The sequence below is a fragment of the Oratosquilla oratoria genome, chromosome 15 (assembly GCF_046742065.1).
Source record: "Oratosquilla oratoria isolate Oo_2021 chromosome 15, ASM4674206v1, whole genome shotgun sequence".
In the NCBI taxonomy this organism is placed as follows: domain Eukaryota; kingdom Metazoa; phylum Arthropoda; class Malacostraca; order Stomatopoda; family Squillidae; genus Oratosquilla; species Oratosquilla oratoria.
The window spans coordinates 56857415-56884914 of NC_134791.1; the positions used below are offsets into that span (position 1 = coordinate 56857415).

Consider the following 27500-nt stretch of genomic DNA (forward strand, 5'->3'; position numbering starts at 1 on the left):
TATATATATATATATATATATATATATATATATATGGAGGTGAGGTGGCAAAATGAAACGTTAAGACTAGAGTATGGAGCTTTATTCAGAACCAGACGTTACGATCTCTTGGGCCTTCCTCAGTGGACTAGCTAGGTAAGACCTCTGAATGGATATTTGGGCCACGGATATTTGGGCCACGGTGACTAGGATATTTGGGACATGGGATAAAAAGTGACTACAAGCAATCTTTAATAATATAACTGTTTTATTCAATATCACAGCATAAATTGGACATATATTTACAGAAATCAAGTGAAAAAATCACAGTAAAATGTACAAAATACAAGCACAAAACAGCACAATTATTTACAAGTTGGGCTGTCCTCCGCGGAGGTTGTGGCTTATGCCACGAAGGAAGGCAGGGATGGTCTTCTTGCCTGTCTTGAGGTCAAGCACGAGGTTGTGGAGGCGGACCTGAAGTTCCTGGTACACCATCTTCCCACGCTTGGAAGGGCGGATCCCACGCTCCTCCTGGAGCAGGACACCATCGACGGTGGCAGCCTCAGCCTGCAGGCACTCAATTAGCTTCCAGGCACTGGGGTTTGAGTGTCCCACCAGGCTGAAGAACTTGTTGTTCCAGCTCTCACAAACATTGTTGGTTCTGGGCTGTTTGTTGAGGGTGGCTTGGTGCATGTTCCACTTCTAAGGTGGGAACATGGGCGGCGTGCGGCGGAAGCGCACTGGCCTGATGACTCCAGGCCTGGGGTTGGAGTGGAGGTCACGACGGTGTCGGAGCTGGCCGGAAAAGTAGTCTGAGTCGAAGTACTCAATGAGTGCTGCAGCATCATCAGGCATGGTGAAGCTTAGGTGTGCCATGCCTGACTTGATGTCCTCTGGGGGAAGGAAGGTGAGGGCATCCAGCTGCCAGCAGAACATGCGGAACTCGTCGTCAGACTCGTACAGGTTTTTCAGCCCCAGGCCCTCGATCTGCCTCCAGATGGACTGGCTCAGGTGGTAGAAGCAGAACCGGACCTGGACCTCCTCCCCGAAGACCACCCGCAGGGCCAGCTCCACAGGCCGCTCGAAGTCGATGATGACTGTGCTGGGATCACAGCCACCCTCTTCAAGAACCCGGAAAAGCGTCTCGTAACTGGTCTGTGTCTTGCGTTGCAGCAAGGCGTAGACCAAAGGAAGGTAGACGCCGTGGGACCGACCCTGGATCACGTAGAGCTGGGTGAAGAGTCTTGGAGAAACGGAGAAGGTGCCATCCATGCACCAGTCGTCACAGGCTGCTAGCTCCTCCAGATGACGTGGGGTGGTGAAGGTGATGACGAGCTCATTTGCTTCCTGCCCGTTGTCATAGTGGAGGTTGGATGCCCAGTTGCCGGTGATGACCAGATCCTGCAGAGACTAAGGATCCCTCGGACGGTGCTCAGCCCGGATGCGACGCAGGGCACGCTTCGTAGAGTCGGCCTTAGGCATGCGTGCCTTGACCTCCTCTGGAAGCTCTGCTACCGTGAAGGAGAGGATCTAGTTGGGACGGTCGTTGGTGGTAGCAGCCTTCCTCTTCATGGACTGGCGAATCCTCTCCACTTGGCATCCAACTGCATGAGCGAGGTGGTTGTGATCCGACACAACCCGAGGTTCACTGACAGTCTTGGTGGTCTTGATGAGAGCAGGGCGCTTGAGGGTAGAGGAACGCTTGACACACCGCCAAACGATCTCATCAACTGACTTGGCAACATGCTTCTTGGTGTACATGAAGCCATCCAGACAGATCTTCTGTTCCCCTCTAGATGATGTGATGACTTCGAGCTCAGCTGGCATTGTTGAGTAGCTCAGTGAATGTGATATGACATCTCTTGACAGGCTAGGTTTATATACAGAGCTCCACAGAGGTGTAGGAGAGAATCTGGTTGGGACTGTCAATAAACTAGAGATAAAACACTTCATGACAGAGTACTTACAAAAAGGTATAAAATACAAAAAAAGTAATAAAACATAAAAACAAAAAAGATATATAACATATTTAGTAATATATTGAAAGGAAAAAGAATAACTATTTTTTGGCCCAAAAATCCACCCCAGTTGGCCCTCGTGGCCCAAATGTCCTAGGTTGCAGTTCTGTGGCCCAAATATCCCAGGCCCAAATATCCTAGATTCGGTAACATCAGCGGGAAAGAGAATTGGCGAGTTTACCAAAAAGACAGAGAATTTACAAGAAAATAAAAGTGTTGTTTATAGAATTCCTTGTACAGGTTGTGAGAAAGCTTACATCGGTGAGACAGGACGCGGCATGGACAAAAGACTTGAAGAACACAAGAGGGATGTGAAACATCACAGAACATCAAATGCCCTAGTAGTTCATATCGATGAAGAAGATCATTTGCCAAACTGGAATGAAGCTCACGTTTTACATAAGGAACTGAGAAAAAAAGGAAAGGAGAGCTTTGGAGGCGGGATACATTGCCACCGAGAAAACAACAAAATATCGTGGGGGGTTTATGTCCTGGGCCCAAATGTCCGCCCAGCTGGCAGTTGGCGAGTGTGGGACAACGAGACCGGGATGAGGCCACGCAGGGTCATCAGATCACAATGTAAGCTGTTGACGGACTTTGATTCTTATTTTGTTTTCAGTCTACTGAGGAAAGCCCAAGAGGACGAAACGTCTGGCTCTGAATAAAGCTCCATACTCAAGCCTTAACGTTTCATTTTGCCACCTCACCTCCATATTTGTCTGTCTTTACACACACATAAACACACACACACACACACGCACACACACACACACACGCACACACACACACACACACACACACACACACACACACACACACACACACACACACACACACACACACACACACACACAAACACACACACACACACACACACACACACACACACACACACACACACACATACACACACACACACACACACACACACACACGCACACATACACGCACACGCACACACGCACACACACACACGCACACACACACACGCACACACACACACACACACACACACACACACGCACCCATACACACACACGCACACACACACACACACACACACACACACACACACACACACACACACACACACAAACACACACACACACACACACACACACACACACACACACACACACACACACACACACACACACACACACACACACACACACACACACACACACACACACACATATATATATATATATATATATGTAGCAAGGTCATGGCTTGAAGATTTGTTTTCTGTAGAATTCACGCACCATAAGTCAATTTTCTAATTAACATTGTCACCCCCACAAAAACTTGCATTATGGAAATATAACATTATTAATACTGTTACGTCTCTCATATCTATGTGTAAATGTCTGTAAATATTAATACTATTATTCTGAATAATTAGTCGTGGTGCTATCAATTATGTATTATGTCATTCTTGCATAAAGAATTATGTTTCGCCGACAAGACGTCGGCTTTGGTCACCTATACTTGCATTATACTTCCAATAAACAAGGCCAGAGAGAAATGGAGTTTGAGTAACTCCTTTCTCTCACTGAAGTGTACCTACACCAAATGCAGTAACCAAACACTACAAATGGTAACCCCGAAGCTGGAGACCGTCTCCTTTTAGGGCCACCAGCTCTTTGGTGGTTGTTTTGTAATTGTCCATAGAGTATTCTTTTTGGGAGTCGTTCCTCTGGCTATAGAAAGATCTTTGTTCTGTTCGAGACATTTCTCCTGGATTTGTCTTAACGAAAACACCATGTCAGTGGTTCCTCTCTCCTTTCTGAAACCACACTGGGAGGAGGGCATCACTATTTTACAGACAGAAACCACACACGCCTTTATATCCTAGAAGCCTTATACATAAAAGATAAAAGCCCTACCATGAACAGACAGACTCCAGGCCCATTCACTACCCCCACATCAAAAGACGTTGAGCTCCGCTTCAGCTTCACGGCCGATTGGTCCGTGGGCGGAGCTACGTGTTCTGCTTCCTGATTGGTTAACCGGGTCAGAACTGAAGTGTTTGTGATCTGCGTATTGTGTATATATAATCACCCCCCCCCCACCCCACACATTGTACTCATTAGCACTGAAGATGCTTAACTATTAAGCGAAAGCTCTGCATATAAATTAAGAAGATAATTACCATGCCTTTACCTATACCACCAATGCTATTTGGCCAGGTAATTAGAGAACTTAGCACGACATAGCGCGCCAACATAAGAAAAGTCGAGAATGTCAGCAAAAAACTCGTGAACACAAAAGCTGCTGCAAATTTCAATGACATCTGCCTAAAAGATTATCTGCTGCCCAACTATAGTATTTGTAAATGTATATATAAATATAAATATACGTATAAATATAAATATAAATATAGATATAAATATAGATATAAATATAAATATAAGTATAAATATAAATATAAATATAAATATAAATATAAATATAGATATAAATATAAATATAAACATGAATATAATTATAAATATAAATATAAATATGATATAAATATAAATATAAGTATATAAATATAAACATGAATATAATTATAAATACAAATATAAATATAAATATAAATATAAATATAAATATAAATATAAATATAAATATAGATATAAATATAAATATAAATATAAATATAAATATAAATATAAATATAAATATGAATATAAATATAAATATAAATATAAATATAAATATAGATGTAAATGTATATCTATATGTATATGTATATGTTTATGTATATGTATATGTATGTATATGTATATATAATTTTAATTTCCTTAGAGCGTTCCGCGTTACTGTGTATATTTCTGATATTTGGAATCAGTTTTGTGGCTCGCCGCTGTACGTTTTCTAATCTGTCACTATCTTTAATGTTATTCAAACACATCATATTCCATATGTCAATGGACTATTGATCTATATAGTTGATTGATGACATTCGGAATTTTGAAATCAAAAGATCGTACAATTAGTCCTAGAAAATTATTTGCTCTCTCTAAAGCAGAAATACACTGCTTAGATGATTTGAAATCGTTAATGATAATCAATTGCACCAAGGTAATTTTTATTATCCATTTTGTTAAATTTTTCCAGACAGCTTAAAGTTGTATTTAGTGTTATCTTTACGTATAGTATGTGCATAACTTTACATTTACTTATGTTAGCTTTCATTAGCCCCTTTTGAGACCCTCGCTTGAATATTTAATTGATTCGAGTGATCATTTGCTATTTCGCACATCTTTGAATCGTCAGCAAATTTGGAGAGAGTAGATTTCAGTCTATGTTTAGGTTGAGTTTAGGAAAAGAGAAAATTAACCTAATCTAAAATTTTATTCTTTAAATCTTATTTTTGTGTTTTAATATTTAAATTTTGACAGACGAATTTATATAATTATTCTTTATTTCTTTGTTTTAGTTTATTCTATTTTATTAATTTATTATTTATTTATTATTTTTTATTATATTGGTGAAATATGAAACATTTCTCTTGGCAGGGTCCACCCCCTCAAATTCATAAAATCGTCTCTTGCCTTAAGTTCAAATGAAAATGAAAATACCTAATCTATATCGTGCTGAAGTGGTTAAGGAAAATGGCATGACCAAGAATTTTTTTTCCTGAAATTCAGCATTAACATGTGAACTAACTTGTATTTTATTCGAAACACCTGTTTTCAGGAGTTAATTGATACAGTCTGTTTTCATTCAGTCTGGAGTATATCCTAGTGTGAATGACATTATCAGGCATTACAAAAAGAAAAAAATCTCTGGACTGAGGTGGTAATTTTCTCAGATGCTCCAGTGTGTCATATGATTTCAAAGATCTTTTCCACCTTCTCCTTCAGGAGCTTGGTGTGGACAGGACCTGAAGACCTGGGGTTCCGGAAGCCGGAATATATCTATCGGGCACGACTACCAGCAAGTGACGGGTAATGGCCTCACCTTTGTGCCCCAGCCCATCCCCATCCCTAACGACACCGTCATGCTGGGCGTGGACCCAACGCCACCCTATCCCAAGTAAGTCATGGGCTTTAGGTAACCACCTACACGTGTAGAAAAGAAAGTCATATACCTGTACAATGATTTACACACACATACACAAACACACACACACACACACACACACACACACACACACACACACACACACACACACACACACACACACACACACACACACACACACACACACACACACACACACACACACACACACACACACACACACACATATATACACACACACAAAATTACTTATGGCAGTCCGTCGGTGATGGACGACGACAGTGCTCCGGTGAAGTGTGAAGATTGAGTGATGCCGAGATCTTTGGGGATGATGCCAGTAGAGGTGACTGTGCACTCCAATCCTTGACCCGCATATCCTTCCACGATCCAGGCAAGTCAGTTTTGGATCTGTTGGATAAAACCTATTTTTGAGCTGATGTCTTATTTCCCTATCCCGTACTTGGTTGTGAGCAGACTTAAAATGAAGAAGCCATGGTTTCAAGATCAGTTGGTGTGATTTTACACTTCTTAAGTGTGGTTTTTATCTGATTTTTATGTTTTTTTTTTCTGTCCCTTGCATTCTGACGTGTATCAGGTAATTGCCCTTAAAGAAAATGCCGGGGAAGATGATTGTCAGGCATGTGGACGACGTGACCCGACCACTGCAGCTGACGCTTTGCTAGCAATGCTTTAATGTTGGAGATTTGTGCACGTTGCAAGATTTCAGTGTATCATACTTTACCTTGTCATGTTAGCCCTAGGATTCTTTAAATACGCCGAATGTGTAAAGCCTCAAGAGCTTTTATATGTCGTCTGTAGTTGGTTCAGTTTTCTGAGTTGAAGAGTAAGGTAGAGATGCAGGCCGCTTTGTAGACGGATATTTGGTTTCGGTTCGTAAATTTCCATTATCAAATACCCGAGAATGTATCCGGCCATAAGATGCGGATGCGAGCTGGATTCTTGTCTGAATCTTATCGTCTATATTGTGTTTTGGTATTATCATGCTGCCGAGGTAGGTGAACTGTTGCATTCGGTTGAACTGTATACCGATGATTTGAGAAACGGGCGGAACTGGCGCAGTTCTATGTTGTGCAAGCATCTCTTTCTTCTGTGTATTGACATGCAGACCTATGGAATGGTAAACTATGGAGACGACTAAGATATTGTTTTGTAGGGCTTCTGCGAACTCAGCCAGTAGCACAGTCGTCAGTATACTGTAGTTCCATGAGATGAGCGGTGATAAGTTTGGTGCGGGCCTATAGGGTCAGATTAAAGAGGTTTTCACTTAGGCGGAATTGTTTCCACACTCCGTTGTCACCATTGAGCTTGTTTTGGCTAAGAGTTGTGACAGCAGTGAGAAACAGGTTGAATATTACAGATACCAGGACACATCCCTGCTTAACCCCCAACTCGACAATGAAGGGCTCTAACTTTTTCCCTCCCGCCAGTACACAGACATTCATTACCCCATGAAAACTTTTAAGGATATTGATACATTTTAGAGGTATACCAAACTTACGAAGGACACTCCAGAGGAGATCAAAGTTTACTGTGTCGAATGCCTTTGTTAGGTCGATAAAGACCAATGCACGAAGGAGTAAGTGCTGAAAAATTATTTGTCTGGTAAGCCTGGGACTTTGTCAAAAATTAATGTTGTGCATAAATTTAACTGTACTTTTGGAGACTGCACGGTCTACAAATGTGCATACCTTAGATTTACGACTTGTAGTCTCAGCCCTCGCCTAACGCTTCATCTCCAACAGGGAGCGATTAAAAATAATTTTCAGTACGAGCACCAGTCTACCCTTGATAGAGCAACCATTGTTAATAACATTGAAGTAGTTACCCAATGTAATGATATTAAAGAATTAAAAACGTTAGGACCTATGTATATTAGGGAATGGGCCACTACTATTAATATTCAGTCTAATATGGTAACAGCCATTTCCTAATTCAATAGCTCTTCAAGACATGTGAGAATTAACCCTACCAATAATGGAATTGTGTCCATCCATCTTGCATTGCCCACTGCCCCAACTAACCCTCCCCCACCCCTGAGAAGATCAGCTTGGGTCAGGTCGGCGGCCCACACACTAATGTAAGCCTTTCCATGTCACCTCTGAACTTGTTTATAAGGTATATGGCAACGCGTCAACTTGTCCATTCTGTGAAAATGTAGTTGTTTTATGGCAGTTCGATTTTATTGATTTGTGATTTATTATTTTGAGAATGACTCCTTGAAGTCGAAACGTCAACTTGTGTGAAATTAAGAATGGATAACTTTGGACAACTTGTTTATGCTCATCCTCCCAAAGTCAGAACTATAGTGAGGAGAATTGAAAACATTAGAAAGAAAATTGACAATTGATAACTGATAATAAATTGTAATGAATAATTAGTAAAAAACAGTGTAATATTAAATAAATGAATAGGAATAAATATGTAAATCAAATAGAATAAATGACAGGTATTACAGCACATTATTTAGTTGTTTATTTAAAAGAATTTTAAAAATTTGAACTGTACTACATTGCAAATTCTCTGTGGGAAGCTATTATGACTATTTACTACACGATGGCGAAGTTGTTTCTACCTTTTTCCAAATTAGATCTACTTATTGACAGCTTGAGATGATTATTTCTTGTCTGATTTGCACCCAATGTGAAAATTTTGTCACTTCTGATGTCAATTCCCTAAGTATCATCCCCGAGTCTAAGCTTTTTAGGGAAAATAGATAGATATGTTTTAGTCGATTATGATTAATTTTTGATATTTGGAATCAGTTTTGTGGCTCGCCTTTGTACTTTTCCTATCTGTCAATGTCTTTAATGAGATTCAATTACCATACGGAAACAGCATATTCCAAATGTGGACGGAGTATTGATTTATATAGCTTGTTAATGACAGATGGCACATTAAAGTAAAAAAAATCGCGCAATCAGTCCTAGAATTTTCTTTTCTCTGAGGTGGAAATACACCGATTAGATAATTTGAGATCGTTACTGATAATTACGCCGAGATCCTTCTCACTATCCACTTTTATTAACGATTTTCCAAATGACTTGTTGTATTTTTTGTTATTTTTACCTGTGTGCATAACCTTCCATTTACTTGGGTTAAATTTCATTGGCTATTTTTCAGACCATTGTTGTAGTTTATCCATATCTTCTTGAATATCTAATTGGTTTAAGCAATCAATTGCCATTCCGCACAGTGTTGTATCCGGGGTCTATATAATTTATACATGCTATGAATAGAAATGGTCCAAGAACGGAACCCTGAGGAACTCCACTCGTAGCAGTTTTCCATCTAGAAGTTCTGCCATTTAGAAGAATTCTCTGTTTATGATCGTTTAACCAATTACTAGTCTAGCTTAATAGGCTTCTACTTATTCTGTGTGAAGTTAATTCAGCAAGTAGTCTTTCGTGTGGGACGGTATCAAAAGCCTTCTCAAAGTCCAGATATATTAAATCTATATTGTGTCTTTTGTAATGATTTGAGATGACAGTGTTGTAGAATTCGAGTAGTTTAATCAGGCAAGAACGTTTCCGTCTGAATACATGCCCGCTACCACTTATCAAACAGTTTCTTTCTAACTGGTGTTCAATAGTATCCCTAATGATAGTTTCCATTAATTTTTACTACGATTGAAATTAAGCTTATAGTCCTGTTCATTGTTTTTTTTTGTCTCCATTTTTGAATATGGGGGTAACGTTAGCTAACTTCCATTATCATGGGAGATCTCCGGGTATGACTGTCTTTTTTGAATGATTTCTAATTGAACAGCAATCCCGTTTTTCATTTCCTTTAATATTCTTGGATGCCAACCGTCAGGCCCAGGTATTTTATTAACTTTGAGTTTTTATATACATTTTTATTTACTTATTTTTGTTATATTTAGAGAGTAAGTTTTCCCTTAGACTTCAAGTTGATCCTCAGCAGATATCAGTGGACGAATGCGATTCCTAATAACCTTTTCATCTCCAATGTAACTATAGAATTCTTTGGGATTCTCTTTGGATTTATCAGCGATATTCGATTCGTATTGTCACTTTCTTTTTTTTTTACCGTCTTTTATAAATCCCTCTGTATTATCACATAACTTTGATAGTCGTTAGGTGCACCAGAACACTTGTATTTCTTATAAGACTGTCTCTTTTTAGCAATACTTTTTTCAGTTTCTTTGTCAAGTAATTTTGGGAGAGCCTGATTTGGGGGTCGTATGTCCTTAAACGGGATGTAAGTACAAATCATCTTAGTAAGCGTATTTTGAAATGTTTTCACATTTGATCTACAGGTCTTTCGCTTAACTTTACCTTCCAGTCTGTAAACTGAAGCTCCTGACGTAGTCCTATGAACTGAGCTTTACTGAAATCAGGTATTTTAGATACACAACTATCTATTTTTTTAATCTAAGTTGTGATCACTACTTGCAATGGTTTCACCAACTTCTACATCGGTTATCATGCTTTCGCGGCTAGTGATCAATAGATCGAGTAAGTTTCCATGTCTTGTGGGCTCTTTTACGTGCTGAATTAAGTAAATGACACCGAGAAAATCTATCAGGCGACTACTTATATTGCTATGTACGAGAATCGTCTAAACAATGTTGGTGAAATTTAAATCACCCACTATCAGTAAAGCCCGGTTGCAGAAACTAGACAGTTCTTGAAACAACAGTTTGTCGTCTGCTAATGATAATTTTTTTTTTGCCTATTTATTGCACCTACATTCTTATTTTGTCCATTTGTTTGAGTTAATTCTACCTATTAACTATCATATGCATCCTGTTTCACTTTCTCTAATACACAGGCATGGATATTGCTATTAATGTACAACACAACACCCTTATCTTTCTTGTGGTTTCTATCCTGTAATATCAAAATCAGCTTCAACCTCTTTGCCATTTAACCACGTCTCGGTTATTCCTTTCATATCAAGATTTTTACTTTTGACATGCGCCGGTTTTGTTTTTCAATTTGTTCCTAATACTACGAGCATTGTACATTTTTTAGAAACTCGTGATTATTTCTTTTTGAATTGTTATGATTTTCTATATCATGCCTTACATCATCACTCTGTTCTTTATTGACACCTTGTTCTATACTGACATTTAGTCCTTCATTAACATTCGGTGCCTCATGGACATTTGTTTCCTTGTGGATATTTTGTCCCTCACTGTCATTGTGTCCTACGCTGGCCATTTGTCGTTCGTTAACATTCTGTCCGGCAATGACATTTAGTTTTCCATTATCGTTTTGTCCTACATAGAAAATTTGTCCTTCACTGACCTCGCATCCTAAAATGATATTTTGTTTTTCACTGACATTACATCCTAAAGTGATATTTTGTCCTCTACTGACATTACATCCTACCACGATATTTTGTCCTTCATTTACACTACATCCTAAAATGATATTTTGTTCTCCTCTGACATATCCTAAAGTGATATTTTGTCCTACGCTGACATATTACTCTACATTAATGTTTCGCCCTGCTCCGTTACCCCCAGTGTACTCTACTCCCTCTCCCTTTGAACTTCTACCCCCCCCCCAAAAAAAAAAAAGGAACTGGTTCGTTACAAACTCTCAAAATGAATTTTTAAAGAAAAATTTCCCCTCTGCGAGCAAGGTGGACACCACCAAAAGAATAAGATCATGACGCTTGGAAAAGAGTTACCAATGTAGTTGAATGAGCATGTTATTCTGCCTATTCTCATGTCCAATTTGAGTATAAATTTGATATTGAGCATTTGATAGGTAGTTTTGCGTATTCCGATACCGCTCGTATTTTGCGGTAGGTACGTTACATGACTAAAAGTGCCTATTCAAAACTGTTAACAATTGAAATGGCTAAGCAGACCTTTTCAATTTTCATTCAAAGATGTTACACTTTTTATAAAAAACTAGGTTTACTTAGTGTAGGAGATGGTGTCCGGTCCTTCAAGAACTATGGAACTTTTTGAGGTTAGAGTATCACACACACACACACACACACACACACACACACACACACACACACACACACACACACACACACACACACACACACACACACACACACACACACACACACACACACACACACACACACACACACACACACACACACACACACACACACACGCGCACACACACACACACACACACACACAGACACACACACACACACACACACACACACACACACACAAAAGTACAAACAGGTATGTACCAACTGGGAGTGGTAACAGCTTGTCGACGTGGCTGAGTAAGCTATGAACGCTTTACTTCTTTTTGTGAAAATACTTTGCAAATGTATACATGATTTTAATGGGCTGGAACATAAAATTGATTGGAACTGAATCAGTAAGAGTTTTTTTTTTTCTTTCCGACGGTCTAAAAAAAAGTGTTAGCAAGTAAATTGTTTGGCTTACATTATGTGTTTTCCTGCTGTTGACTTACGAACTCATTTTAGGGAAATTGACCAGGACGAAACTTTGGGCGAACTAAAAGGAAGGTTACAAGGTCTTAACAATTAAATTGAAACTTAAGTTGAAACTGCGGCCAAGTTGAATTTGTTGAGGAGTTTGCTCTCTTCTTACCTATCAAAATTTCATGATCTGGAGCAAAAGCTTGACTGAAAAAGAATAGGCCGCAAAATTGGTTTAGAAAAAAGAACTTTGTCTAATTCAAAGGGAAAATGAGACTTTGACGAATGAGATTTAATCTAATATATATATATATATATATATTATATATATATATATATATATATATATATATATATATATATATATATATATATATAATGTTTGAATAAGATCAAGGGAGATTAATATTAATGGACTGTTGGATATTCGGGAAGGTTCATTGTCAAGTTAACAGAAAAATGCAATATACTTGAAAGTGATTATGGAGCAGCAAAGAAAAGATGAACATACTAGGTTGGAAAAGGAAGTCGTAAAGTTGATCTAAAAGGGAAATTCGATTGAGGACAAGCTGATACACGTCATCTGAAAAATAGTGCTAAAGGACCTATTAGAAAGGATTTTCATGGTGCAATACTTCCCTCCTTACCAAGACAAGAGCCCCGAATGAAGCTAAATATTAAGAAAGAATATCTAGCAAAGAAGCAAAAGAGCCCCTTTGGAAATTTTCAATGACACTGAGGTCAATTACGAGGAATGAAAGTTAAGTAATGAAGCGGATTCCTAAGATAATACCCTGTTAGGCATTGCAATGGCAAATACAATGGCCCAATGAATAAAGATGTCTCGTGTAAGAAGGAATAACACTTCCACAAATTTGAACGCGCTACTTACCAAAGAGCCAGACATCACTGGCTACTTGAAATGCCTTTGTGCTATAGGAATTAGTGTAAATAAGAAAATAGAGCCAAACAACAAATTACACAGTCAAGATAGACTCAGTTTTGGGAAAGCAGATTTCTCAGACTTGAAGAAATACTTTGCACTAGCAAACGTTGAGGAATTCGCGAATACCACCCAAACTAAAAGGAATTTTAGGGAAACCTTTCTTTACATATTCTACATGGGGGTGAATAAAAATATCAATGATTAGTGTCAGGAAGAAGTAGAAGAGGAATTTTTGTTGGAAAATGGGGAAACAAAGCCAAGGAACATATTACTCAGTTAAAACAGACTTAATTTTGGGAAGATGAACTTCTCAGGCTTAAAGAAATTCTGTGAAGGAGCAGACAGGGAGATATTCAACGGAACTACAAGGAAATGTATTTTTTTCCTTGTAATTAAAAATCTAGTCGAACAAACATATGCCAAGGATTAGTGTAATAAAGAAGAGGAAACAAGAATACATTCATACGTATACCAAAGGCTCCTTCCCCCTTACAAGGGAGGTAGCCAAAAAACAAAGGCATAAAATCCACTCCCACCCATTCCATCCCCACATACTCCACTCCCATCCACCCCCTTCTCTCCCTTTTATCTTGGCTCTGGGATGACTGGTCATCCCAGCATCTTGTCCACTCTCCCTGGGTCAGAAGCAGTGTCGCAAGACACAGCACATCCACAGCAAGGCCGCTTCATTAAATCGGCGACCCCCTCTCCGTCCCCTCATGCAGAAAAGGAGAAGACTGGGAAAAATCCTTTGTATTCTTTTCAAAGTTAGGGAGAGGATGAAAAACCAAAATTATCAGCAGACAACATTCATTACTATCTCTGTTTTAAAGATATATATCAGATTTTAAATAAATCAACTGAAATATTGTCAGATAATGATTTACTTAGTATATTCATCAATACCAACAAAGTTGACTATTACCAATCAAATATCTCATTTTTTTTTTTTTTTTTTTTTAGACCGGGACGTTGTTCTTCAGATGTCGTGAAGACGTAGGATCAGCATTTCTGAAGTCGCGAAGAAATATCTTAAGGATTCGAATCAGGCCAGGGGCGTTATATAGATCAGTGTCAAGAAGTCTTAAAGAAGCATATTTAGGATTCGAATCAGGCCAGGGGCGTTGTATAGATCAGCATTACGAAGTCGTGAAGAAACATCTTGAGGTTTCGAATCAGGCCAGGGGCGTTGTATAGATCAGCATTACGAAGTCGTGAAGAAACATCTTGAGGTTTCGAATCAGACCAGGGTCGTCGTATAGATCAGCATTAAGAAGTCGTGAAGTAACATTTTGAGAATTTGAATCAGGCTAGGGGCGTTGTATAAGATCGGCACTGGGCTAGTAGAGGAGAGAACTATGTCCATCATAGTCAACGATGTAATTTATTTCTTCTCCTTTTATCACTTTCAATGATGACGTCACTATCTGCGCACTTATGCAGTGCGGCAGATAGATTGGCCAGTGTACGTTCTAGACGCTCGAGTTCTCATAAGGTATTTATGTAATCGCAAGGACGTTTGGAACATCGAACTGGATTTGATCTTCACAACTCCCCTCTCTCACCCTTCAAACTGTTACACACTATTCTCCACTATGTGTCGTTATTAAATGACATTAAATATCTTGAACACAATACACATATTGATGTATTGTAAGACACATGAGTGGTAGGGTGTCAAGGTAAATACATATACTCTGAAGTAATCCTGTTGAGGACGAAACGTCAGCAGTAATTTTCCAACAGTTCCCCGTGTTTACCTCACCAACCTACCCTAGTACACATACTTAAATATGAGACACAACATTTACATATACATAAGATTATGATATACATATATATATATATATATATATATATATATATATATATATATACACATATATATATATATATATACATATATATACATATATATATACATATATATATATATATATACAAATATATATGTATATATATATATATATATATTTATATATGTGTATGTATATATATATATATCTATGTATGTATATATATATATATATATAAGGTAATGATATCCAAGCAAGGGCGTGACAATGACAGAGATAAAATATTTCATGTTCACGCTAGTACGTTACGTCTTCCCCCTTAAAACTGATGCCTCAAGAAAGAGTATTAGCAAGAACATTCTTGTGGCCAGATACGTTTTTTATGTTGAGATTATAGGACTGTAAAAATAAGTTCCACCTAAATAGGCAGTAGTTTGATTTTGAGATGGTCATTTTATTCAAGAAAACAAAAGGTTTTTGATCTGTGTGTTTGATTAGTGGAAAATAAAAGTTTATGGAAGGTTCAAAGTATTGTAGAGAAGCGACCACAGCCAAACACTCCTCTATGGTAGCATATCTCTGCTATAATAACCTACAGAAAACAAACCTTCCTTATCTTCTTGCATTAAAGCTGCTCCTAGGGCAACGTCACTATCGTCTGTGAATAAATGAAAGGGTTTAGAAAAATCAGGACTCTTTAGGGCAAGAACATACACCGAAAGAATTTTTAGTTGCTCAAAGGTATTCCAACATTTTTCAGTCTAGCCAAACATTTTCTCTTTCCTTAATAATTCTGTTAATGATTCAGCTAAATCCGAGAAGTTCGGACAAAACTTTCTATAATAACCAACCATCCCTAGGAATCTTCTTATATATTTTCTGTTTCATGGGAATAGGAATAACTTGGCCTATTCTTTACCTTTCAGAGGTTTGGCTTGAGAATTCTCTAACTTAATTGTTAACTTAGCCTGGTCAACACTGTTGAAGAACTCGTGTAATGTTGCTAAATATTGTTCTCGAGTATTACTGTAAATTACCACATCATCTAAATATGATTTAACCCCGGACAAATTTGATATAAATTTATTCATCATTCTTTGAAAAGTAGCAGGGGCATTTCTTAAAACAAAGGAAAGGACTTTAAACAGATACAGAACTTCTGGAGTAACAAAAGCTGCTTTCTCTTGATCTTCTAAATGCATGGGTATTCAATAATAAACTTTCAAAAGCTCTAAGGTGGTGACAAACTTGGTAGAGCCTATGTCATCTATAAGTTGATCTATGCGTGGTAATGGGTAAGCATTGGGCTTGATGATGCCCTTCAGTTTTCGATAATTCACCATTAATCTTTATTTACAACCTGTTTTAGGAACTAGTAAACTAGGTGATGACCAAGCACTAGATGATGGTTTTATTAACCCTTGAAGAATTTTACTTCTTTCTGCAAAATATAATTTTCTCGGGATTGAGTCTATATGGGTGAGTTTTGATAACTTTGTTCTGGGTTAACTCTATTTTATGTTCTACAGTGGACGTTTGTCTAGGAACGTCAGCAGTTAGTAAAGGGTATGAATTGATTAGAAATACCAAATCATCTTGATATTCAGCTTCTAAATGGGCCAGTTTTTCATCCAACCTTTTCAGGATTGAGTCTATGTGGGTGACTAGATTTTAATAACTTTGCTCTGGGTTAACTCTATTTTATGTTCTACAGTGGACGTTTGTCTAGGAACGTCAGCAGTTAGTAAAGGGTATGAATTTATTAGATATACCATATCATCTTGATATTCAGCTTCTAAATGGGCCAGTTTTTCATCCAACCTTTTCAGAGCTAAGGAATTCTGGAAAGACAATTCAGGGTGAGGCATTCCTGGAATGATGATTTTTAACGGAATTTATATGGCATAGATTTTTGTCCTTCTACCTGAGGTGGAAATTGCATAGTACAAATAATTTCTTCTGTCTACAATAGTATATAGACCTTGATATTTTGTTTCTAGTGCCTCCTTGAAAATTCTAACTTGAATATTTTTGTCACATTATATTTCATCTTGGATTGTGTTTGTTTCAAATGCTGTCTGGCTAAGTTTCAAGCTTGGTTGAGCTTTCCTAACATTCTTTCATCATGAAAATGGACCTTCATGGGTTTTTCTGGAGTCTTCCATTTCTCTTTTAGCATCTTTAGGGAACCTCTTATCTCTTGCCCAAATATGATTTCATCTGGAGAAAAACTTATACTTTCTTGGGTGGAAGACCAAATTGCAAAGAGTAAAGAAGGAAGTTCTATTTCCCAATGTTGTTCGTTTTCCAAGACGTACTTTCTTAGCATGGATTTTAGTATTCCATGAAATCTTTCTAGAGCACCTCGAAATCACGACGACCTGCTCGTGAGGTCAAGACTGTATCCACTGGGCTACCGCGCGGCCAAAAGCAAAGCAAAGCAAAGCAAAGCAAAGCAAAGCAAAGCAAAGCAAAGCAAAGCAAAGCAAAGCAAAGCAAAGCAAAGCAAAGCAAAGCAAAACAAAGCAAAGCAAAATAAAACAAAACAAAACAAAACAAAACAAAACAAAACAAAACAAAACAAAACAAAACAAAACAAAACAAAACAGTGCAAAACAAAATAAAGTATATAAAAAGAAGTCTCATTTTTTTCTGCGTCTCCTACAGTGACGAGGAAGTTGAGCGGTTCCTGACAGTGGGCATCTCGTCCGTGTGGCGACGGGACGACTACCTCACGCGGAGTCTGGACTCCCTCTGCCGGTCGACTTCGACGCACGAGAAGAAGCAGACGCTCGTTCTTGTCCTTCTCGCCGACGCCGACGCCACCCTCAGGTGAGAGTGACTATCAACTTAAGACATGAACGAACTGAAGGATGAAACTCTAGTGCCTGGTATATCAAAAACTATATGGAAGTGTGGGAGCGTCTGAGCAAGGTAAATGTCGGAGGCAGGGTAACAGAAGAGTGAGTGAATCAGCGCGTGTACGCAAAGCGAAGGCTGTGAAGGGTGAGTGGATGAGAAAGGAAGGTAGAAGAAAAAACAGGAAGAGAATAGAGAGGGGAAGAAGAAGGAAAGTGGAACGAAAGAGAGGGAAAGTGGAGGAAAAAAGAAGGGAAACAAATTAAAGGGAAGGGAAGGGAAGGAAAGAGATGTGATGTGGTGTAATGGGATGGGATGGAATGTGATGTGATGGAATGGAATGGGGAAGGATTGGAAAGGATCTGGAGGGATGGGAATTGATCGGAAAGAAATGTAAGAGAAGTGAAGAAAAACAAGGAGTAAGTAGGGGAGGGAAGATAAAGATATGAGGTGGTTATCATTTGGATTCGCCTGAAGAGAGGATAAGGAATGTTGGAGTTAATTCTCCTAAAATGAGATGCAATGAAACTGGTATTTAGAGGTATAGGTAATAATGGTAGGAAACTATTTTGAGGAGTTGAGTTTGAAGGGCATTCAAGTAAAATGTGTGATGCAATAAGGGAACACCACTACGGCAGGTAGAAGGAAGTTAAATCATAAGAGACGAGGATATGCTATCTCAAAGTGTCAGTTTTGCTGGTGCGATTATTATTTTGTCAATAATAAACATTACTCCTATCCTTGAAGACGATATTGCACCGATTATGAATCATAGAGGTAGTAGAGAAAATATCTAAGATAACAACTAAGGGATAGTGAAAATTAAGAATTATCAGCATTTCTTTTTCAGTGGACATTTGTCTCTATTCAGAAAAGAGTGCTGCGTGACATTGGTTTGTATGGATGTCACTAAGTTAATAAATACTGTATACATAAAACTTATGCAGTGAATAGCATATTCATTGGGTTATGCTGGTGGAAAGAGGGCTATTGGCATACATGAGATCTGTTAGTCTTTAACTGGTTTGCTGCGTGTTATTCCTAATATTTTGCCACAATCATTGGAGTGGGAGTGGGAGCATCGTGGGGCTGATGCTGCGTCCCAAGCTGCTTCATCGGGACATTTATTGTCGGGAATATCAACATGAGATGGTATATATCCATAGGTCGGATGCAAAAAAAAAAAAAAAAAAAAAAAAAGAAAAAAAAAAAAAAAAAAAAAAAAAAAAAAATAATAATAATAATAATAATAATAATAATAATAAAATAAGATGAAATAAAATAAAGAAGAATAAAAAATAAATAAGTATATAAAATAAACATTATAATGATATAAATAATAATAAATAAGTAAATAAATCAATAGATAAATTTAGATAATAAATAAACAGGTAAATAGTAAATAATAATAAATTGATAGATAAATAGTAATAAATGATAACCAAGCAAATATTAATAAACAGACAAATAATAACAAACAAATAAATAAATAATATAAAATAGATGGCAGGCATTACAGCATCTTGCTTAGTTATTTATCTAAACGAATCTTAAAGCCTCGAACTGAACTACATTGCACTGCCTTTGCAGGAAGTTTATTCCATTCATTAACTACACGGTTGGCGAAGTTGTTTCTACCCACTTCCAAATTAAATCTATTTCCTGACAGTTTGAGACCATTATTTCTTGTCGGATTCTCATTCAGTGTGAAAAATTTGTCACTTTTGATGTCAATTCCCTTTAGTATCTTAAAGACCTGTATCAAGTCACCTCTGAGTCTACGCTTTTTTAGGGAAAACAGATTAATATGTTTTAGTCGATTTTCATATGATTTATTTTTGTTACCTGGAATCAGTTTTGTGGCAGGAAGTTCGGATGACCCACAAGTGGATTTTACAGATCAATGAGTGTTGGGAGTGGAAAGTGGATATTGCTTCTCGGGCGCTGTATAACTTATAAGCAACTTAGAAGGATGGCGGGGTAGCTATGAATAATGAGTTCGATGATAAAGACTGAAGCATATGGTTGGTGGAAATCAGGACTCTATCTCTGTATGAGACACTGTTGCATAATCCACTTCGGGGTTAGAGTGCGAATTGTCTGTGTAGATGCTAATGAAAGGGTATTGAGAAAATAACTGTGAAACAGAAAATAATTCGAGTTTTTGGTGTTATTGTCAACAGTTTTTTACATACTGTTACATATTCAAGAATAGCATTTATCGGCATTCTTCAGCGCCTTTCCTTCTCCAAAGCATCATGGATGATTTCGTTCATAATTTGAACAATGAAAATAAGAAGTTCTTTCTTAAACTGAAGAAAATGGAACTTAGAATAGTTAAATCTATCGCCGCAGTTCACTTTATATATGTATATATATATATATATATATATATATATATATAAATATATATATATATGTATATAAGTATATATATATTGATATATATATATATATATATATATATATATATATATATAGTGAACTGCGGTAATATATTTATATAAATATATCTATATATCTATATACATATATATATATATATATATATATCTATATATACACACACACACACGCACACACACACACACACACACACACACACCCACACACACACACACACACACCCACATATATATATATATATATATATATATATATATATATATATATATATATATAGTGAACTGCGGTAATATATGTATATAAGTATATATATATATATATAATATATATATATATATATATATATGTATATATACACATATACACTGAGATTAACACAACAGCATTTTGACACTAATTAATTTTCTTACCGAGATTTAATTTTTTTTCTAATAGTAGATCTCATTTCAGGGGGATGGGCAAATGCAAACCTTCCGTAGTCTTTCATTTTTAATTGGCGTTTCGACTTCAGGGAGTCATCTTCAGAATAGTATACAACAATTAACTCGCAGTCTTGCACAGCTACAGAATACACAATTTACAATATTGTACAGAATTGGGTTTAAGTATAGGCCGCTTGTTAACACTGTAAGGTTCGTTTTGACCTCATGGGAAGTCGGACACTTCGCTAAGGAGGGGAAGGGGAAGGGGGAGGGAGAGGGGGAGAGTCAGGTAGAATAGTTCGTCTCGCATGAACGCCCTGCTGGTCAAGCAGGGGTTGGTGAGGTGGGGGAGGGGGAGAGGATGGAGGTGGGTGTTGCTGGATATGGGCTCCACATCTAGATGAGGAATTAAAGAGGAGAGTGGTCTAAAAGTGACTAATAGAAATCCAAGTTAATGTAAAATTGGGCACATAATTAAAAAAATAATAAGTATGATTACAAAATATGTGAAAAAAGAAATAGAAAATGAAAAAAATCATGATGCCATTATCATTAGTGACCTTAAAACACTACACATTGTATTTCTGCCTCAGAGAAATCAAATAGGATGCTGAGATTCAGCCAGTTATATAGATCATTAGTGCACCCTCAATTATTCCAGTTTAGGGTCCACTAATGATCTGTATGATTGGTGGAATCCCAGGGTTCTATTTAATTTTTCTAAGTCAGAAATACAGAAATGCTGTTTCTGTATGGTCCTCAAATTTCGTAAACTATACTGATAGATCAAGAGTGTAGCGGCAAACCACAAAACCCATACCAAATGCAAAACACACACAAAATGCTTAAAATATGGGATATGCATATATATATATACTGTATATATATATATATATATATACATATATACACACATATTAATGTGGGTGCCGGAATTGGGCAATTTTTGATACACAATTTTTTCGTGTGCTAACAGAGTGAAATTATAGGTCTATATATGAGTACCTGTATGGGCCCACCCCCTTCTTCACCTATGAGGCCGCAATCCCCCGCCAAGGGCAGCATGCGGTTACCAATAGTTATACAAGAGAAGTTCGAAATCTATTTATTATTTTTTTAAGGTTAGCTCTGGGTGTCACATTACGGAAGATAGTCGTTAGCGTGCCATGTTTTACGTATGTGTCAAGGGTTTCCCACTCCTAGCTTAAGATATGTGAACTTCTTCTAAAAATGAGAGAGAGAAAGATATATATATATATATATATATAAATATATATATATATATATATTTATATATATAGATAGATATATATATATATATATAGAGAGAGAGAGATAGAGATATAGAGATATAGAGGGAGAGGGAGAGGGAGAGGGAGAGGGAGAGGGAGAGGGAGAGGGAGAGGGAGAGGGAGAGGGGGAGGGGGAGGGAGAAGGAGAGGGAGAGGGAGAGGGAGAGGGAGAGGGAGAGGGAGAGGGAAAGGGAGAGGGAGAGGGAGAGAGATAGAGAGAGAGATAGGTAGATAGATAGATAGAGATATAGATTCAAGCGTTTAAGATTTTTATGAGTAATGGTAACATCATAATTGAAAATGTTTTTACACTAAATACTAACCGAATGAGAAATTATGACCTCAAGCTGTCAGGAAAGAGATTTACTTTGAAACTGGAAGAAACGGTCCTACTAATCACGTCTTCAATGGGTAGAGTGAGTTTGCAGAGGCGATTGAATGTAGGGCAGGTTGAAGAAATTCACTTGCATAAGCATTTTATTTTCCATCCAACCTCATTATGGATCGAAATGTCTGCTTTTGACGTGCTTTTTCATCACTTAATCATTGTAATATGCATTTACAATAGTTGGATATTCTAATATTTTTTTATACTATTGTTATTAGTCATAATTGTCCAGTTGTATCTTAAAATTATCGTAGCCACTGAATCTTGAAGACACTAAACACCGTAAAAGGTTCTTAAACACGTATCATCCAAAGATGTCTACGATAAGCCATACCTATTAACAACTTATCGTATATGACAAAGTGACACACTAAATATATTGTTCTTACGTTGTACAAGTTTTCTCAGAGAAACTCCTATATGGGTTAGAGATAGAATAAAAAAGTAACTAACTGCGATGAATTTGTTACGATTAAAGAATTTCATTCTAACTTCAGGCAGTTATTTTACTTAGCTGAGAAAACCTCATGAGTGTTGGAGACATATAACCTGGCATTTTGATCTGAGGCCTTGTAAACAATTTTGTATCGTGACCCACTTTAAGCCCAATTCCCATCCTGAAGCATGGTAAAGAGTTATGTTGAGTGATAACAACCTCACCCAATCCCACACTTACCCTGAAACTTAGTAAACAATCTTATAGACCCATCCTTGTATCCACAACCACACACGACAACGATGTGTAATGACTACGTCACACGCTCTATCCCTACCTCCAGTGATCAGATCTTGGCTTTGCCACAAGCTTCAGTATCAATCTTTCGTTCGACAGATCGAGCCGAGCTTCGAGTCTGGCCGTTCGCTACGAGCGCGAAATTGAACTGGGCTTCATTCGGGTCCTCCAGCCCCCAGCCGACATGTATCCCAGCATCGACTTCGCCGCTATCAGGAGAACTTACAATGATTCTGTGGCGAGGGTCCAGTGGAGAACCAAGCAGGTATGGGCGGGTCGAATGTACAGTACGAAGTTTTGAGGATTGGTTTGATGAACACTTAAGCAATATACTGTAATTTCTTAGTTTATAAATATATTTGTGTCTTCTTAATCTATTTTGTTTACTCATTTATCTACACACTGATTTTTTATTGGGTTATTCATTGATCCATATAGTTACTTTTCTACTTCTCTATTATTGTGGATCTAACATCGATATGAACCAAAAGGTCTCCTACCGCATGTTTTTTTTTTCAAAATAATTCAACCTCCGTTGAGGTGGGGTCATTTGGGTGGTAAAAGAGATATTTAAAGAGCGTAGCAGTAAGGAGGGACTGTAAAGGTTAAAAGTGATCATTATTCTTCCTTAAATGGAGAGTAACCTGCAATATCTATGACTGATGTGATCTTGTCCATACGGGTTTCGCTAAAGCCACTATTGTATTGACTTCATCATAGTTATGCAGTCAATACACCCATACTCTATGCAATCTAGTGTAAAATGGTACACCGAAAGAACAGCGTGTTGCTATTTCGATATGATAATTTATCTGTTTTAGTTCATGTTCTACCTAATGCCATAACGCTTCACCCTTCTAAGGGATCGTGACCTCTGGACATGATCGTTCGAGACCCTTCTATGTCCTAAGTCCCCCTCTAAGGTGAATAACATTGTCAGATATTAGCCAGAACGAATATGTAGAAGGTACATTACTGTAACAAAATGTTTAGCAAAGAAATCATAACTTCCAGACATTTCTACAGTGACGCTTAATTAATAAGAATAACTTTTGTTATGGGGCCAATAATGTATAAAAACATTTAACCTGTATTCCTTTATCTATGATGAAGGAAACATAGTAATTCTCACTTTGACTACTCCATCTCATCGGAGGACTAGCCAAGGAGATCGATCACATACGTGTTAGTACTTGTTGGAAGGTCCTACAGATCTGCAGGTCTTATCGGAGTGCTGAATTCTTAAGAATGATCGCAAATTTGCGGTCACAATGCTCAGACTGCGTATCATGTTCATGATAATCCCGAAATGTAACCCACCTGGATTACCTCTGGAAAAGTTCAAGGAGATGTGTGTGCCCAGGAGTGTGCGGTTGGAATCTTATTGGTTTGAGGTGTTTGACACCTCTGAAGATTCTGAAGAACTGTATGACACTGTCAAACGTGATACTCTGAAAGCTACTAAGGAGAGCGTCAAAGGCTGAGAAATGTTGTGGCGTCGTTTGAGACATTAGAAAGTATAGAGTTGGTTCCTGTTGCCAGAACGGCTGGGAAGATGGTCCGATACAGACCTCATAATTTATCTCAGGCCTGCTTACCAAACCCTGAAGAAATTTCACTCCAAATCTGCGATTCAGGACAGCACAATCTGAACAGGTGATGGGCGGTCGTTGATGGGTTTAGCCCCTTTGATGAGTAGTTCTATTAATTGGTCATGAGTGACCCTCTGACTAAGGGTGGACGACCTCTCCTCAAAGATTACCTTCCACCGTTCGGGTGGCGGATACCGATCCACCGATAGATGAATCTCCGCCCTCCCTTACTGAGGTCAAAGAGGCTGTGAGTAAGTTGAAGGATGGAAAGGGAGCTGACGTCTGCAACATCAGTGCAGATTTGTTGAGAGCTGGAGGTGAAGCCATGGTCTGCAGGTTTCATGTAATACAGTCTACTGTCTGGTAATCTGGTACTATTCCCTCGTACTGGAAAAAGGGTTTGGTCGTCCCTATCTGGAAGGGGAGGAGAGACTTGTAGGGCTACAACAAATACCGCGGTATGAAACTACTCAGTGTTCCAGTTAAGGTGCTTGCCCATATGTTACTGGCACGGGTTCAATTCACATCCGCTAAAGTTTCAGACACCTAGGTTCACATCCGGCGAGTTAACAACTGAGGGGATCTCAGCACTTTGTGTTCTTGTGGGTCATCGACACGGTTTGAGTTTCCACATGGACTTCCTGCAGCTTATGGTGATCTTGAGGTGTTTGACTCGGTGCATCGGAAGGTACTCAGAGATATTCTGCAGATCAATGGGATTCCTGCAAAAAATATTGTCTTGATGTCTGACTACTCTGGGACCGTTACTTTCTCCCTCCATAGCTTACTTAATTCACACCAGGCATTATCTTTATTTCCCACACATTTTGCCCTGCTACTGCACATTTACCCAATATCAGTGGATTTTCTGCCTTACATATTTCTTCAAAATGTCATTAACTACACTTTAAGGACATTTGACAGTCTCAGCAAAGGACTCTGAGAACTTGTCTCAGGCCGGCCACACACGTGCAGTTTAAATTGACAGTTACAACTGTTCAGTTATAACTGTCAGTTGAAACTGCACGTGTGTGGGTATCTCAGTAATACTGAGATACCCACACACGTGCAGTTTCAACTGATAGTTGTAACTGAACAGTTGTAACTGTCAGTTTAAACTGCACGTGTGTGGCCGGCCTTAGTGACGCAATTTCACAATTAGTTCTCGCACAGATAGAGAAGCAGTAGTATTTCGAGACGTGTTCACTGTAGAAGGACTGGGCCTGTACTGAGTTTAGGTTCCAAAAACATGAAAAAAATGAATTATTATGGAGATTATAGGCAAATAAGTGGATTAATACAGGTAAATTAAAGCGTGCGGATTATTTTGAATACATAATCTTTAAGGTTAAATTACAAATACACTAATAATTTTCAGAGTATGTTTTTCTATTCTTTAAAATTTTGTCTAGAGATAACAGATCCTTGTAGTTTCAAGAACTGTCTAGTTTCTGCAACCGAGTTTTACTGATAGTGGGTGATTTCAATTTTATCGACATTGACTGGGCAACCCTCGTACATGGCAATATAGGTAGTCGCCTGATAGATTTTCTCGCTGAGTATTACTTAGTTCAGCACGTAAAAGAGCCCACAAGATATGGAAACTTACTCGATCTATTGATCACTAGCCGCGAGAGCATGATAACTGATGTTGAAGTTGGTGAAACCATTGTAAGTAGTGATCACAACTTAGATTCAAGCTGAAAAAAGAATAGGTAGTTGTATATTTAAAGTACCTAATTTCAGTAAAGTTCAGTTCATAGGACTACGTTGGGAGCTTCAGCTTACAGACTTGGAGGCAAAGTTAAGCGAAAGACCTATAGATCAAATTTGAAAACATTTCAAAATACGCTTACTAAGATAATTTGTACTTACATCCCATTTAAGGACATACAACCCCCAAATGACTTGACAAAAACTGAAAAAAATATTGCTAAAAAGAGACAGGCTTATAAGAAATACAAGTGTTCTGGTGCACCTAACGACTATCAAAGTTATGTGATAATACAGAGGCATTTATAAAAAACGGTAAAAAAAAAAAAAACACGACAATACGAAATGAATACGCTAATAAATCCAAAGAGAATCCCAAAGAATTCTATAGTTACATTGGAGATGAAAATGTTATTAGGAATCACATTGGTCCATTATTATTTGCTGACGGTCAACTTGAAGTGTAAGGGAAAACTTACTCTCTATTCTATATATAACAAAAATCAGCAAATAAAAAATCTATATAAAAACTCAAAGTTAAAACTCCTGGGCCTGACGGTTGGCATCCAAGAATCTTAAAGGAAATGAAATACAAGATTGTTGTTCAATTAGAAATCATTAAGAAAAGAAAAGAAAAAGAAAACCAGGCATATCCGGAGATCCCCCATGATAATGGAAGTTAGTTAACGTTACCCCTAATATTCAAAAAGGGTGACAAAAAGAAGCCAACAACCTCAATTGTAGGAAAAATTATGAAAACTATCATCAGAGATGCTATCGAACATCATTTAGAAAGTAACTGTTTAATAAAAGATAGCTAGCATGGATTCAGACGGAAACGTTCTTGCGTGACTAACCTATTTGAGTTCTACAACAGAGTCATCTTAAATCATATATATATATATATATTGTATATATATATATA

The 27500-nt window shown here is 37.7% G+C and overlaps 1 protein-coding gene and 1 pseudogene across 1 annotated transcript in view; one reads left to right on the forward strand and one right to left on the reverse strand.

Annotated features, from left to right (window-relative positions):
- Nucleotides 1-27500, forward strand: part of LOC143033047 (alpha-1,6-mannosyl-glycoprotein 4-beta-N-acetylglucosaminyltransferase-like) — a 105337-nt gene that overhangs the window by 55766 nt on the left and 22071 nt on the right. Inside the window, exons 3-5 of the mRNA XM_076198248.1 lie at nucleotides 5858-6029; nucleotides 17838-18002; nucleotides 23370-23535. Coding sequence (XP_076054363.1) covers nucleotides 5858-6029; nucleotides 17838-18002; nucleotides 23370-23535 — 503 coding nt within the window. The remainder of the gene's footprint in view (nucleotides 1-5857; nucleotides 6030-17837; nucleotides 18003-23369; nucleotides 23536-27500) is intronic.
- On the reverse strand, nucleotides 275-1885 carry LOC143033048 (uncharacterized; annotated as a pseudogene).